The 15980-nt window shown below is 41.3% G+C and overlaps 1 protein-coding gene across 1 annotated transcript in view; it reads right to left on the bottom strand.

Moving 5' to 3' along the window:
* Positions 1 to 15711, bottom strand: part of DCAF5 (DDB1 and CUL4 associated factor 5) — a 68023-nt gene extending 52312 nt beyond the window's left edge. The window contains exons 1-3 of the mRNA XM_057367259.1: positions 15475 to 15711; positions 5622 to 5765; positions 814 to 850 (exon numbers count right to left, since the gene is read on the bottom strand). Of these exons, the coding sequence (XP_057223242.1) occupies positions 814 to 850; positions 5622 to 5765; positions 15475 to 15688 (395 nt within the window). The 5' untranslated portion in view covers positions 15689 to 15711. The remainder of the gene's footprint in view (positions 1 to 813; positions 851 to 5621; positions 5766 to 15474) is intronic.
* Between the last annotated feature and the right edge of the window lie 269 nt (positions 15712 to 15980).

The raw sequence follows: 15980 nt of genomic DNA, 5'->3' as shown, positions 1-15980 counted from the left end.
ATAGATATACACTGAACAATTCAATRCAAAAGGCTTTGGACAAACACATCAAGAAATATGTTCAGATTATGTTATTCAGGAAACACAAAAAATGCAAGGTTTTGTATTTCTCTCTTTTTACCTATCACTCTTCCTGTTTTTTCTTTATACTTTATTCTCTTGAGTTCATGTTAAATAAATGGTTAATGCTTACATCTGTAGAAGTTACAAGTACAGACCAAATTTTTTTAAGGTTTTTTACTTCAAAAGCAGAAAGTTCAATGGACATGATGTCTAGAGAAGTCCAATTCAATATATTACCACTACTGTATTAATTATACTTTGACTAACAGCCTAATCTTGATGTAGCACAACAAAGCCTAATTCCCAAMTGTTTTGCTGTTTTGGTAGTGCCAAGTAAATATCAAAACCAATATGCTTCACACTAGTGTGGAGAATCAGGCAGCTGCAAACCAAGTTTTAAAAGCAAATCAGGTAGGCCAAGCACTAGCCATGGTAAACACAAGTCAGGTGAGTCTGTTGGAAAACAAGAGGTCTGTATACGCTAACAGTAGTATACGTGTYAGAATAATCTACTCAGAACCTACTATGCTGTCTGCAGCAGAGCATATATATTTAATAACCATTCTCTTTCCTGAGGTCAAAATAATACAGAAGCCAAGTGCTGAAAAAGAAAATGGGGTGATGGGGAATACTTCATTCCAGTTATGAACTAAGAGAAAAAGCAAATTTCAGTATTAAAACATTGTTCTTCTCTTMAACCCTTAATTTTAAACAGTCTTGAAGCAGTGGCAAGACAAACTGTGTATTTACCTTTCGACATCATGGAGTATAACTTGCTCATCATTGCCTAAAAAGAGAAATATAAKCAATTATCACTATATTCCAGTGGTTAAAAAGCATTGTAGTGGGAAAAAAAAAAACCCAAACGACCTTTATTTTTAATTTACAATTTCAAAACCAATATTGAAACAGAGAAGACCAGTGCAACTGCTAGATGGTTACCTTCTGCTCAGTTTTATGAAAACTGATCCAACTGATATCCAACTGATATTGCCAATCATGACCAAATGCACTAACCGGTTTCATCTGCTTCTGCTTGACAAATAATTATATTTAAACATGCTACCAATCATTCTTTGTCCATTTTGAACCTGAGTTTTGGGACATTTGCAATAAAGAGAAGACTATTACAGAAGAAGCAGAACACTTTTACTTCTCATGAAAATACATCTTTCTTCCTGCTCAAAGGATGTCCCATAAAAACATCATGGAAGGTGAAAAGAGATGTCATAAATGAAATGCATTTGGCTCCCAGATCAAATGCTGCCAGCTAACACTGTCAGCAGAGTTTTGCAAGCATTGAGAAGGCATGAACMTGACAGCCAATGTAATTTCTTCTGTATTACCAAAACCAAATYAAGTAAGCAGACAATAATGTCACTTTTCTTTGACTACATACATTGAATACAATGGAAACTGCCAGGTATGCAGGCTAAGAGGGTCAAAGCCACACAGTAATTCTGTCTTAGGTGACATGGAAGAAGAAACCAAAAAGTATGTRTTCTATTACCATCTTCATAAACTGTTAAAACAGGTGGGGYAGTGTTCTTTTTCTTCAGGATGACTCAGCCCTGATAACACCCTCAGGGGGGGCTATCTCTGCTAATGGGCCATCAAAGTCTCAAGAAGGCTCATGAAATTACATCAGCCCATTGGGAGATGCCTCACCCAGAGGGGAAGAATTGAACATTCCTACCTGCATATAAGCTGAGACTCTGTAACTACTTCCACTGGATTCTCAGAGAAGAGCTTTGTAACCACCACGGGACCTCCAGAATGGACCAGACCTTTCTTCAGGATCGCCACTTCAACAAGACCACATCCATCACCCCAGCGGGACTGCAGCCACCATCTAACTGGACTGCTATCACCACCCTGACCAAGAGGGTAGCAGGCTATATTCTGACTTTGTGAGTTTAACCCGGTGTTTCTGTATTATTGCCTTTAATTTTTTTTTCTATTAAATTGTAGTTCTGACTTGAAGTCTCTCACAGCATATTTGTGTGGGGTTAATTCCTCCGCTGGTTTGCTTTCAAACTAGCACATATTTCAATAGCTCATGCAGCGTTTTTCAAGCTATAGCAACAGATTATTTTTTTAGTCTCTGTGTTGAATATTTAATTACTTAAATTTGGCACCTCCTCTTTAGAAATATTTATGGACACACTTTTATATTTAATTCAGAAAAAAAAAAACAAACCAAAAACCAGAGAGCCTGCGAAGTCATTTTTATGCTCTGTGTATCTTTGTAGTTGTGATGTAGAGTTATGAAGCTTTCCTAATGCACTCTCTAAAGACATAGGTTCAGAAGGAGCAAGATTTCATTTAGGGTTCTTAAATATTCAGTTGACTCAGTTTTCATTTACCCCACGCATATTTCAGTTGTATTCTGCCTCAACAGAAAAATTTGAGAAAGTTTCTCTTTGACTAGTGAGGTATGAGATTTTCTACAACTACTTGCTCTTTGCCCAGGCTCCTAGTAAAATCGTGCCAGACTGAGTTTACTGCAGTAGCTCATCTTTTCCATGGTAAAATAAACAAGTCACTTAAGTGAAAGCATCCTTCGGTCATTAACTGTATTTGGAACAGCCCATTATATATTATTACACACTGTTTATATCTAGTAAAACTACTCTAGCACCTATATACTTCACCAGTGAAAAACACAGTCTAGTTTATCCAATGACACAATTTCCTCCAGCAGACAATCTTGGTTCTTCAGTCTCCATCCAGTATGAACACAAGAATCATTCCAGTTGCCTGGTTTCAGGCATTGAGTCATCRTGGGATCAAATTCCCTTTCATCACAAGCTCCAAAATGGGAAAGAAAGATTGAAAGGAGAGTGGAATAACCATTGTTTTCCTCTTTTCTGTGTGTGGGAGGAGAAAGTGGTGACAAAAATCTAACCACAAACTGACTTTAACACTGGAGAGTTCATTCTTCATTGAGACTAACTGGGTCGTAATTGTATACACAACTGTGTCATTTATAATCTCCCTTGTTTTGGTAACTGCAGTTACAACAATCAGAAAGACGGCAGAAATCTGTCATTCCCTTCAGTTATACCTGTAAGGGTGAAATACTGCAGAGCACATACAGAGGAGCACAGTTAAGGTAGCCCAAACCCAATATTTGTCACATAAGCCCTAAAAGAAACAAATGCAGTTTCCTGTAGGTTTATTACAACTTTCCATATACATAACATTAAGTGCAAAGAAAAAAAAAAGGTCCATGCAGTTTGCTAGGAAGGGATCTTGTTTTTCAAATGCTGCTCTACTCTCAGTGTGTGTAGACAGAGAAGGGCAACAATATTCCTTATGGATGGGAACTTCTTTGGGACAGTTTTTTTYCCTCCAGAGATTACATGCAGTGTCCACTCAGTTCCTGCCTTCAATTTTTGTAACAGCTACATGGGGTGCTTGCTTCTTGAAAGCAAAGAGCTCTGAAATGCCTTGGATGCAATCCARTTTGTACTGAAGTGGAAAATCCCTTCTCCTCTGTTATCAAGAGCTGCTTTCGGGAAAGGTCATCAGATCCTAAGTTATTAGTCATTGGCAGTCATTTATTTACAGAATAAATTGAGTTCTGTGTGACTTGTCCTAGTTTCCATATTCTAATTTTTAGTCTTGGGTTTGTTTTAAGTATTCCAACTTTTATGATTTAAACACAGCTCCAAATTCAGGGGTGGGTGTGGATGTCTGTGTGACAACCAGTAGATCTTAGGACCCACAATTCTTTCAGACCTTTTAAGAATCTCCCAGAACATYATTGAGTGAATAAATATAGCTAGCCCCATTTTACCATCAGAGATAAAACAGATGGTACATCTAGGCCATGCAGCAAAATGACTCTTTACAAGGGATCCAAGAGTCACATTCACAGCCCTTGCAGATGAGCTCACTGAATCTTGATGGAGCAGCTGAAAGAGTTCCTGATTCTTCCAATGGAAATAATTTCTGGCAGAGGTACACTGTTTTTATGCAAACTGGAGGAGGAAAAAGAGATAAGAGCGGCCAGTTTCTCTGTACATCAGCTGCCACAGCTCCTCTAACCTGGCATCTTAGCAAAAATCCACCATAATCAAAATCCCCCATAAAGATTTATATAAATCTTTAATTGCAGGTGTGAACTTCAGTAGCAAGGTACAATCAAGCCACTTTTCTGCCTTTCCTGTGAAAACAGCAGCCTCTGTCTGACAGCAAAGCCCAATGGACAGGGGGCTGAGTTGGACATGAAAAAATATCATTCCAGCTGGTCCAGCAAGATTTGGCACACTTTATTCCTTGAATATTCATCCATTCATATAAGGTTCCATTTTTCTGAATTCAAACTACAGTGAAACAACTGACTCTGACCCAAAATTCCACTGGAATCACTTGTGCAGATATATTCATTTGAAGACAGTGTGTACTGCTGTCTTTCTCATAAAACAAAAAGCAGACCCCAGAATAAGAAGATAGGCATCACTATTTGACAGTCCTGGGGTTTATTTCACCTGAGAAGTATAACTGAATCATTTTATCCTAGAAATCTTGACAGCATCTTAAGCCTTGTCATGTCTCTTTTTCTAAGGCATATTATAATTTTAACACAACAGTGAAGGACAGGAAGCTTCTACCATTTGCATGCACTCAGAATCAATCTGTAGCATTGATTTGCAGTACAYAAATCTTGTTTCAAAAAGGTAATGAAGGGCTTTGACCAAGTAGTCCATAGTACCCTAAAGGAAGTCTACCTGTATGTKAATGGACCTATTGATGAAAGATACAAATTCTCATCCACTCTATGACCAAGTCAGGTAGTGGAAATGAAGTATAGTAGAAAATGACACTTGACTGCATTGACACTTTTACCTTTTTTCCTCAATTCAATTATCCTCCCTATCGCAACACTTTTAAAATCAAGTGGTGAAATGGACCTAAATTACAGAATTTATTACCCCAGATCCAGTACATGTCCATTTCCCTTACCTTAGTTTTCAGACCGAATTAAACTTTCCATGAAAAAGTAGACTTGTATTAAAAAAATATGAGAGCATCAAGGGCTTTTAGAGACCAATGTGCCAACTGTTCTAGAAGGCAGAGGYTTACCCTGCAAGAACTGAAAGAGGGTCTAAGAAAACATCATCCACCAATAGATGGCAATAGTCCTTCATAAGCCATCGAAGGACGCATTGAAATCAGATAGCAGCAAAGATTTTCAAGCATCAGGCTTGAGTGCCAGAGAGAATGCAGAGTCTGCTCTCAGTACAGCTAAGAGGGAATAATAAAGACAATGCTTTCCACTGTGTTTAGCACAAGTAGAGGCAGACTGGACCCAGAATTCTCATGATAGTTCAAAACACAATGTGCTTACACCAGGGTTTGGAAAAAAGGCRTGACAAAATTGAAAATGTTGTGCTAGCTAAAGGATTCCCCATTCGCAAAAAAATTTTAATCGCTGATTAAAAACACCCTGCAGAYCTCACGTGGGGCAGGATCTCACATATGGCTTCTACTCCAAGGCATTCACAATACACACTCATGTGAAATCAGGGTACTCTTCCTTCCTTCCTTACCTCCAGAGAACACTTTCGTATTGCCACTGTTGAAAGCTAGGCAGAAGATGTTAGAGTGATGCTCCCCTTTCAGCTGAACTGGTTTTACTCTTGAGTGGATGGCTTCTTCCATATGCCAAAGYAAGACCCGGCGGTCATCGCCTCCTAGAACAAATAAAGGAAATGTGCATTATTGCCTGAGTCATGGGTAAATTGATGACAAACAAATTATTTAATTCTGCAGCTATTCATAAAAAGCTTTTCTAAAACCTTAATTAGCATTAAAAATGTATGCCTCTTAGGATATATAGACCCACATTTACATTAAGATGTCATGCAGTCAGGTATTCAATTAAAATTCATGAAAACAGAGCAATCAGCAGGAAAAGTTTGAATTAAATAGCTGCCATTCTGCCAACACATAGTGACAACCTATAGCAACCTGGAGAGTCAGAAATTTACTGCTATGTAAAACTCTGTGGCAAGCTGTAGATGAATTACATGCCAAATTCATATACGCATGTTGGCAAAATGCTTCTACACCAACTCCTCATTGCCAGCATTCCTTATGTTATTCATAAAACACGAACATTTTCCCCCTTTCACTGACAACTATATCTCCTCCAGCAGTCTTTGCAAAGTCTTCATAGCATAGGTTGGCTCAGGACTGACATGTGGCCATAAAATGATTTTACTGAAGCATTCAGCAGTCTTCAGCAAGCACAGTATGTCAGGCTTCTAGATCTGTAAAGRCTAAGACAGACATTTCTGAGGTGAAGCCCTGACAGAGAGCACCTGGAGAAGGAAGTTCAACTCTCCTGCTTCATATCTTGCTGTACTCCTAATTGCTTGCCTACACGCAGTTTTGACTTCAGGGCTCTGTACATAAATATATTTAAGTGCCTCCTTCCCTGTCTRGCAAACAGCTATATATAAAATAAATATCAGACTGTTTGCGGTTCAATTGCATTAAGTTATTATTTATCAGGAAAAGAAAAAAAGATCAAGCTACTACTGTGTTGGTCAGCATTCTCAACAGGAATTCTGAACACCTGTAAAATCTGAATAAGGTTTCTACAAGTCAGACTCAAAATATTTTTGGTATCTGTCTTAAATGAAAGAGAACAGCATCACAAGTCAAAAGTGATACTAGAAACCTGCTGATTACAGTTAAAACATGTTACTGATTTTTTACACTACCAAAAGCCTTAAACTCAGAGCCTTTTGAACTTCTATCCAGAGGACAAAGGCATCAAAAAGAGAAAAAAAGAAACCAAAATTACTTGACCTGCTGTTTACTTACAGAAAAGGTAAATGCATAAACAGATTTCATTACTACTGTTATTCAGATTTCTTAAAACTTTTCACATCATATGATGCTATTAAGTTTTCCCATGGAACTGAATTATGCCAAACATCCTACAAGTAAACAGTCTCTCAGCCTTTGAGTCTCCTAACAGATTTTATGACACTTTGATAGACAGTACAGCAGCATGTTATGATTACCCATGCTCCATGAAATTGAGTATTCCTCCTCCTGATTTTGTACTTCACACATCAAACAAGAGTACATGATACAAAAGTTTGTGATGCATTTGATAACTACTGAGAACGAGTCAAATCTGATGGGTCCAAAATCTCACAGTAATTTATGGTCAAGTGAAGTGATGGAAGTTTATATTCCTGTCTAGAAATAGGACAGAAAGTTGTATTTGCACTCCAGTGATTGCAGATGAGTTTGTAATAAGGAGACACAGAAATACATGAGGGTTGAAAGATGACCACATTATTCAAGTTAAAATTAAGAAGTAATTGTCACACTAAACATGGCTATTTCCCAAAGCTGCCAACAGCCATGTCATAATGTTATCACTACATGAAAACAATTTAAGCAACATTTAACACAGGTGAATGCCAACATAGCTTCTATCAGACTTCATTTATTGACTTCAGTAAAAAACATTTCAGGGCCAAACATTGCAGAATGSAGTTGTCATTTGCTACCATAGCAAACCAATTTGCGAAACACTGCAGTAAGTTCTACACATCCTCCTACCTAACAGCACGGCTGTCTAGGTGTCTTACTTYAACAGTAAATTTATAATTTCCACCAACCACTGTCCGATTCAACAAAAACCATTAAGATATCCACAGGAAACAAACATTACTGTGGCTCCCAGCACGCATACAGTATGGTAGGAGTGGAACAAATTGCAATAGAACTATTGCACTGTGCATAGAAGTGTTTGATAGTGTGCAAAGTTGCCACTATCTTAAGTTCCTATACCTTAGTGCCTGTTTCCTCTGCCTCCACCTTGGAAACTACTTTTGCTCTTGAATGCAAATGTCTCCCTCTAGCTCTACATGAAACTTTGGTGGTGGCACGTTCCAGARCTTAGGAGGTTTTAAATGATTTCCATACTCATGCAATGCTGTCTCTTCYTCTATATATTCTCTTGTACATCCTTTGTCTTTGAGAACTTCTACACCTGTTCACTCCTCAGTTTTATTTCTCTCATACCCCACTGAGACATAAAAGTTTAACAAAATAATAGCATTAATTACRTTGGAAGTATGTTCCCTGCTAATTCCAGTTCAGCTGTTCTAGAAATACTTCTGACTTAAGGCCACTTCTACCAGAAAAAAAAGTTACCCAAKGTGTTGGACCACAGAGGATTTGTGACAAATGAGACACTTCAGCAGCCCCTACATCCTCATACAAGAGAACAAGGRGTGTTAAGTTACAGGCAAATAATACCCTAGAAAAGGAAGCCTAAAGTGATTGAAACCAGAAAAGGTGCAAACCAGCAAATACAATCCCCATTACTCAAACTTGASTCTTAAAATAAGAGGGAAAAAAAGGCAGGAGGTGCACATATATGGACAGGTAAACAGTGAGAAAGTAAAGAAAATGTGAATACATATAAATACATAGTTTTTATGCTCTGTAGAAAGCAACTATGATTCATCAAACATAAACTGCATTCACATTATGCAATATAATATTTCAAGTCTGAGAATTGTAGGAAACTTCAGGTCTATAGCATTTGCTCTGTGCGGYAGATCAGCAAATGAAAATTAATTAAAATGCTTTCAATTTATGGTGAATTTATTGTGCATGTACTTCAGTTCTACAGCAACTGAAGCTGAAGCCATTCACACTTTTCAAAAACCATTGGACCCACTGCACAAACTTGTGGTAATGCTACAGTCCACCCCAAAAAAAGAATAACTGTGTATGGCAACGGCACATTCTTAACGTAATACAGAGCATACACCAACAGCAACAGGTTTACTACACATCTGGAAAACYTGGATATATAGAAAACCTTTTCATATGAAAATACCATAGTCAACAAGGCATGTGGATTTTCTGGAAACTGAAGGTTTAGAGAATTTATAATTTTTCAGTTCACGGTGTCAGAAACAGTAAGTTTAACATCTACAATGAGGAAATAGCTTTCATCTTATTTTGCAGATTCTGTTTAGGACTGTATGATTGTATGACTGACAATCTGAAAATAAAAGTCTGTGTGACCTAGCTAAGAACTAATACAGTGCCATTCAACAGTTACTTTTCAAAAAGGAAACACATTTTAAAAGATTTAATTAGTCAAGTACTTCAGTACTCATTACAGGAGCAGGGTCAAACCTGCTTTTACATTCAGAACCAAAGAGAGACAGGAAGAGAAGTTTATTCTTTTTAGGCCTAAAATAGTTTGAAGGGGGACAGAACATACGCTTGCCAAGAGTAAATCTAGTCCAAACAGCGTCTGCACAGCTCATGAAACACACTTGAGCTCCTGTGTACTAACAGAAGCACTTCAAAATCATGCCAGTCAGGACTGGAAAACTGCAGTTTTGAAGTGCATTAGCCTTGCTAATTGGGGACAAAGTTAAAGACCACTACTCCCCTTTATCTCCCATATTCATTCCAGTCCATTCACTAAAGAACCTACATGGCAAATGGTAATACTTCYAAATCATAACATAAAAGGTTAGTCTTATTGTTCGTATCTACTCCAGAAGTTGCATGAATCACAGAAAGCAGGACTGGGTGGTGTTTCAAGAAGTTGATCACTTAGTTGACCCTGGTCAAAGGCAAAAGACCAGATTCTGTTAGAATTATTCCCAGAAGATAAGTCTCTAGTTTGATCTTAGAAAAACACTGCTGAGGTAGATTTCATACCCTCCTTAGGCAGCCCTAGTTCAGTTTTTCATTATCCTTGCCATTAGGTAAATTACCCTAATATCAAGCCTGAGGATTCAGTTTGACATTACATATAATCCCATTCTCCTTTGCCATGTGCTCTTACTATTTTCCATTCCATTGGATTCAGTGGCCATTCAGGCAGGGGGTGAGTAAGTTAAAGAAGTTGACCTGACAGAAAATCAACTGACAGACAAATAACCTCTCCCCACCTATTCCATCCCCCTGACCAGATGCTTCCATCRTACCAGTTTCTGACTTTAGATTACGGAAGTGCCACATTGCAAACAATGAAGAGGAGAAATAAGTGAATGAGCTACAGGATGAAGGTAAAGTGSAAGATCAAACAGCATCCTAAAATATTTCTTCCTATAATTTAAGGCCATTTCTTCATCCTATTCTCAGCAGACAAAAAAGTGTTTACCACTTCACGTAATAATAATTAAAAACAGCTTTATGAAGTTTACAACTTTCATTTCTATTCAGGTGTTATTTCTGTAGACTAAATGGACACCTTTTTTTCACTACCTCATTCTTCTAGGCCTCTGATCATTCTTCATACCCTCTTCTGAATATTCTCAGTTTGGGCACATCTTTCACAAAGTACAATGCCCAAAATTGTGCACAGTACTCCATTTGAGGCTCCAACAGCATCACAGCAGGTTTACTTCACATGCTTTGTCAGGTATGACAAAATTTATGTTGTAATATTCACGCATTTGGATCCTTTTCTACATGACTGTGGTCTAGAGACCATGGTGTATTTACAGAGCCAACCATTTTTATTCATGTGCTATAGATTGCACTAGTCCCTATCAAAATACATGACCTTTTTTCACGTAATGTATCTTAACTAACTTGAACTTCAACTTCAACTCCTATACCCTGAAATTATTGCTGCCTTATCCTGCTATCCTTCCTGAGAAATGCTATCATTTCTCAGACATTAACTGGAACATGATATAGTAACTGGACCTAACACCCCTCTTCAAACAGAATTCTGCTTGACACAAAGAGACTACGATCAAAGCATCCCTCCTAAAAACATACTTGATATACAACCTCCTTAYTCAGAAGTAATAATCCACAACCTTTGTTAAAGTCACCTCTTTCCCTTGTTTCAGGCTCATGTTCCTTCAGATTTACATAATAACTAAATGACAGATGAATGTCCAAAACTTTCCTGCATCCTCACAAATTTAGGATCATAGAGGAGATACTAATTTTTGCATTATCTGGTAGGARGGGGAAAAAAAGCCAAGAGAAAAAGAACACTAGCATGGATTAAGTAAGCCTCTGATTACAGTACTTCCCAGAAGTTATCTTAAAAATGCAGTTTGAAGTACGCAAAAAAAAAGTGGGAGGTTCTGATAAAGATACTCATGTTTGTAAAAGATAGCAGTCATGAAAAATGATAGTCAGATAAACAAACAGGAAAACATATCCACCAAACCTAAGGATGGGAGAAAGACAATCTATTGCACAGACCAAGTAAAGCTGGTTTTTAAAAAGTCAAAGTGCAGGAGATGCTTGGCAAATGTGAAGGAAGAAGTTACTTGCATACCATTGCATGGCAAATTTAATTTCCATGCATGGACAGTCACGTGTTTCTCAAACTGTTAAAAGAAAAAAACACTACCTAGTACATAAAGTGTTGCAAAGACACATTTTGGCCAATAAAATCTTTCAACTCTATCCAGCAGCAAGTTGTAACCAATTTCAACCCACTCTCTCATTTCTTATATGGTAAGCTTTTGTCTTCCCCTATGTCATTCTACAGGTAATTTTTTCTACCTGTCACAYGGCATCTTCTCCTGAGTGTCCACCTCCTCCTTCGATTATTTCAATTTTTTTTAAATTCTTGTCCTTATGTCAGTCCCTTCTTCTGGCACTCCTGTCACAAAACATTAATCTCTCTTCTTCTCCCCCTCTATAAGGGGACACTTGAGTTTCACACAGGTACAGAAAAAGCCTACACACTGGCCCTCAATTCAAGTCATGGACCTCAACTTCTTTACTTGAAAACATGGTTAGGAACAAAAATAAAGGCTATTAAATATGTACTTTCCAGTACAAGATTTAAAGAAGTTAAGATACCAAAAAGTTTCAAACATGCTTTCAGAGGGCCTGCTGAGGCTYGCCTACACCAAAGTTCTCTCCAAAATCCTAACAGGAAAATTATCTGCAACTGCAATATAAACCCTGTTTAAGCAGTTTGAACTGTTTACTGAAACAGTAATCATTAGCCTTACAGACTTGCTCCTGTGAGACACATTTGAAAAAAAAAAAAAAAAAAAAAAAAAAAAAAAAAAAAAAAAAAAAAAAAAAAAAAAAAAAAAAAAAAAAAAAAAAAAAAAAAAAAGTGGGACACATACCCAAGGAAAGCATTCCAGCCAAGTGATGAGACCAGCACTAACTTGGATGCAGGCTAGCATTTCAGTGCCATCGGTATAGCCACTGCAAATGCATTGTATCAGCGGTACTTACAACAGCTCTAAAAAGGTCTAAGTTGTTAACAAGTCAATCAGCCAAAACAGACTTCTCTARGTTAAGAGAACCTTAAGACTGAACAACTGAAAAGACTGCTTGCACTCTCCCTTTTCACACACTCCAATATACCTACTAACTCTCTTAGCTGCTGAAAGTACAGTTGGAAGCATCCAACATCTCATCCTTACTTTTGTACGCTGACTATTTTGAGGCAAGAGAGACCCTCATGCCACCAATTCTAAGGCTTTGTCTGCATTTGGAAGTCTTTTGAAGTAGCACTTCCACAAAACTTCAGAGCAGAGGCAKCTTACACCCTTCCTTAGCCTTTCCTTATTGCTTTTTTTCCTGCTGTTGCTATTTCTCAGAGCTTCAAGATTGAGTGTAACCTTAAAAAGGAGTGCTTTGAGTGTAATTTTAATGAAGCTTAGTCTTATAATGGCATTAAATTTAACAGAGTATCCATAAATCTTGGACTTTTAATTTCTTACTCTTGAATGAAGCACAAAGCACCTGCCTGCTGTTGCTATGGCACATAAAGCATTCTAGGTATTATGGTCACGGATAACACAAAACTTTTTTTAAAGAAAGCTACCATAATCAGAGCTCTTAATTTTCTCAGGGCATCGGTATAAGGTCAGACTTAAGGTAACCTGCTCTTGTTTATCCCAAATATGTGCACTGCTAGGACACGTAATTTAAACTTTTTTTTTTTTCTGGAGGGTAGAACTCTACAACCATTTATCTACTATATATGGAGGAAAACCTTACCCTCTTTGAACATTCTGAAGCTTTAAAAGTTAGGAAACTGAAAACTGGACATTGCTTGAAAGCCTTCCTTTTACATACACTTTTCTAGATACCCACTTGATGGGAAATCTGCCTTCATTCTCTTGCTGCATCTACCTTGATTCAGGCTGTTTGGACAAAWTTAAATCTTGAAAGCCTATTACAGCCCTCAACTGTTTATTCTTCTACCTTAAGAATGGATGTTAACATAGGTAAGTGTATCAATGATATGGCAAGACCTGAGTATCTCCTGAGGCCTTCTAGAGCAAGAAAACCGGAAAATACTGATGGTGTTTCCATCACTTATTATGGAAAATAAAATAGAAACAACAAATAAACTTGAGCTCTCTGTAGCACTTTATAAGTAGAAATACATGGCTCTAATTCTACTGGAGAAGGACTAGTATATACCAGCATGACAACTGACAAAGTGAGAAGTTCAGAATAGGTGAATCAGCATTCCCTTCCAATACACAGGTTTATGTATGTATATATGTATGTATGTATACACATATATATTCATAAGGTAAATGTATGCATATCTCAGAAGCTGCATGTGCATAATGATAAAAGAATCCCTAACAGTAACACTAACATCCTTCACGGACACCTCAGATATCACTGGACATATGCTTTTAAGTTTCTTCATGTAAGAATGGTAAATTTAGGAAGGTTTCAGTGTATCAGCTTACACTCTATACAGTTTCTATTCCGCCCTTGCTTAAAAGTAACCAGTCATAAAAACTTTTTATTGAATACTCTTTGAAGTTATTAGTGATACCATTGTGTGATATAGTTCATCTCTACCCAGACACCATGGCTAGGCAGTAAAGTGTCCGCTCAGCAATGCCCCCATCACATTCCTCAGTAGCCCCATCGCTATTTACAAGGTGGACAGGCAAAACCGAAGTCTTCGGTTGGTAAGCAAGGCCATCACCCTCTCGGCAAGTGGAGACCGCTCTCCAAAAAGCCGCCAAGGCCTTGTGCCAAAGACCTCTGCCATTCCCCCGAGGGCAGTTGCCCTACACGCCGGGGAGCGGGCCTTTCTCGCTGCTGCCCGGCCCCTGGGAAGGGAGCTGTCGGAGCCCCAGCCCCGGGACAGCAACGGAAGGGGGGCCATTCCCTCCAGCCCGCTTTCCCCGGGGGCGAGGGGCGGCCAAGACACGACGCCCCCTGACCGCGGCCTGCAATGGACACCGTGCTCGGCGGCCCAGCCCTGCCCGGGGCGTCACAACACGAGCGGTCCCTCCCGGACCGGCAGCCCCTTCCCTGCCGCCCGAAGGGCTCTGCCCCCTCAGCAGAGCGCGGGGTCTCTGGGCTCGGCGGGAGAAGAGCGCCGCGGCGCCTCAGCGCCCGAGCCCCCGGGGCGCCGCGGGCGGGTTCGGCCCGCGATTCCCCGGCCTGTCGCTAAGAGCCGCCCGAGGAGACCGCGGCCTGCAGCGCCCGGCCAGGCCCCGGCCTCAAGTTGCCTCCTTCCCCTGCCGCCCCTCCGGGCCCGGAGGCGGGGAAGCAGGAAGAGGCACCTGCGCCAAGCGCTGCTAGGGTGGGGGGAGGCGGSCGGCCGGCCGCCGAGCCCCGCAGCCCCTCCCTGGCTGGGGGTGCAGAGCCTTTCCCTGTCCTCGGTGTCGCAGCTGATGTCAAGCCTTCGCCTCCCTCCTACCTGACAGCATCCCCCACCTCTATGGCTCCCTCAGCCCCGGGCAGGCAACAGAGGGGACCTGAAGCCAAAAACCATCACCACAAATATATTCCCCCCACTTCAGAAACGCACCCTGCAAGGAGAGGGAGGAGGAACAAAACAAAACCCGACTCCCCTCCCCCAAAAGAAGATGGGGTGGGGGTGGCCCCAAAGTGACCAGTCCCTCGATTAAAACGATCCGGTTCCCGGCCGATGCCGAGCGGCACTGCAGCCCCCCCGGTCAAACTCRGGGCCGCCGCCCGCCCCCGGCACCGATGGCTGACCCCCGGCCATGGGGGCATGGCGCTGACAAATGTCACCCGGTGCCCATAAAGCGCGCCACGGGGCGGCTTCTTCTCCGTCRTCGTCCCCCCGAAACAAGAAAATCCGCTTTTACGAGGAAAGACACGCGAGCCATCAAATAAAAGGGCACCCCCAGCTTCCACCCCCAGCGCCCGGGAAACACTCTCGTAAAAACTTTGTCCAGGGGGATTCCCCCCCGATAATAGTAGAATTTAAAACCTGTCAACCATTTTAGATCCCTACTTGAGAAAACATCATTCCCGGGCACCGGTGGGTTTGGGAAACGGCTCTGAGCAACGCTGCCGCGGCTCCCCTCCCCCGGGCCGCGGGGGAGGCGGCCGGGCACGAAGATGCTTCCTGGGGAGGGGGTGGCGGGAGAGGGCGAGGGACGGGAGCGTTCGCTTTACCTGAGACCAGCCACTGGCCTCCATTGTTGGAGAATTCAATGGCATTGACACAGCCGAAGTGGCCCAGGAGGTCCTTCTTGTAGAGGTTCCTGCAGCCCCGCAGGCGTCTTCGCTGGAAGTCTTGGGTRAGCAGGGGGTCCCCCTCCAAGCCCCGCTGGGACAGGAACCCCACCACCGATCGCATGCTGCCCCCCCGGCTGCCTCTCCTCCTCATGCTGCCGCCTGCGCCGCTCCCCGCCGCTCCTTCCCCCGCCGCCCCTTCCCCCGCCGCCGCCTCCCCTCCCCCGCTTCCCCCTCTTGTTATGGTTATGATGATTTTTCTTTAGCCAGCCATGGCAGAGAGGTGTTAGACACTCCGCCGCTTCCTGATCCCGCTGGCTCCTCCCCGCTTCCCTCAGCAGCTGATCCTCAGCTGCAGCCCGCGCCTCCCGGCCCGGCTCTAGCGTGGCGCCGCCGCCGGTTAACTCGCTGCTGGAGCGGCGCTGGGGGACAGACACACGCGTCCC

Source organism: Malurus melanocephalus, unplaced genomic scaffold (assembly GCF_030028575.1).
Source record: "Malurus melanocephalus ecotype Western Australia unplaced genomic scaffold, MMel_1.1 scaffold_2, whole genome shotgun sequence".
In the NCBI taxonomy this organism is placed as follows: domain Eukaryota; kingdom Metazoa; phylum Chordata; class Aves; order Passeriformes; family Maluridae; genus Malurus; species Malurus melanocephalus.
The sequence above is the reverse complement of the archived record's forward strand: the minus strand, read 5'-3'. Positions and strand labels throughout refer to the sequence as shown.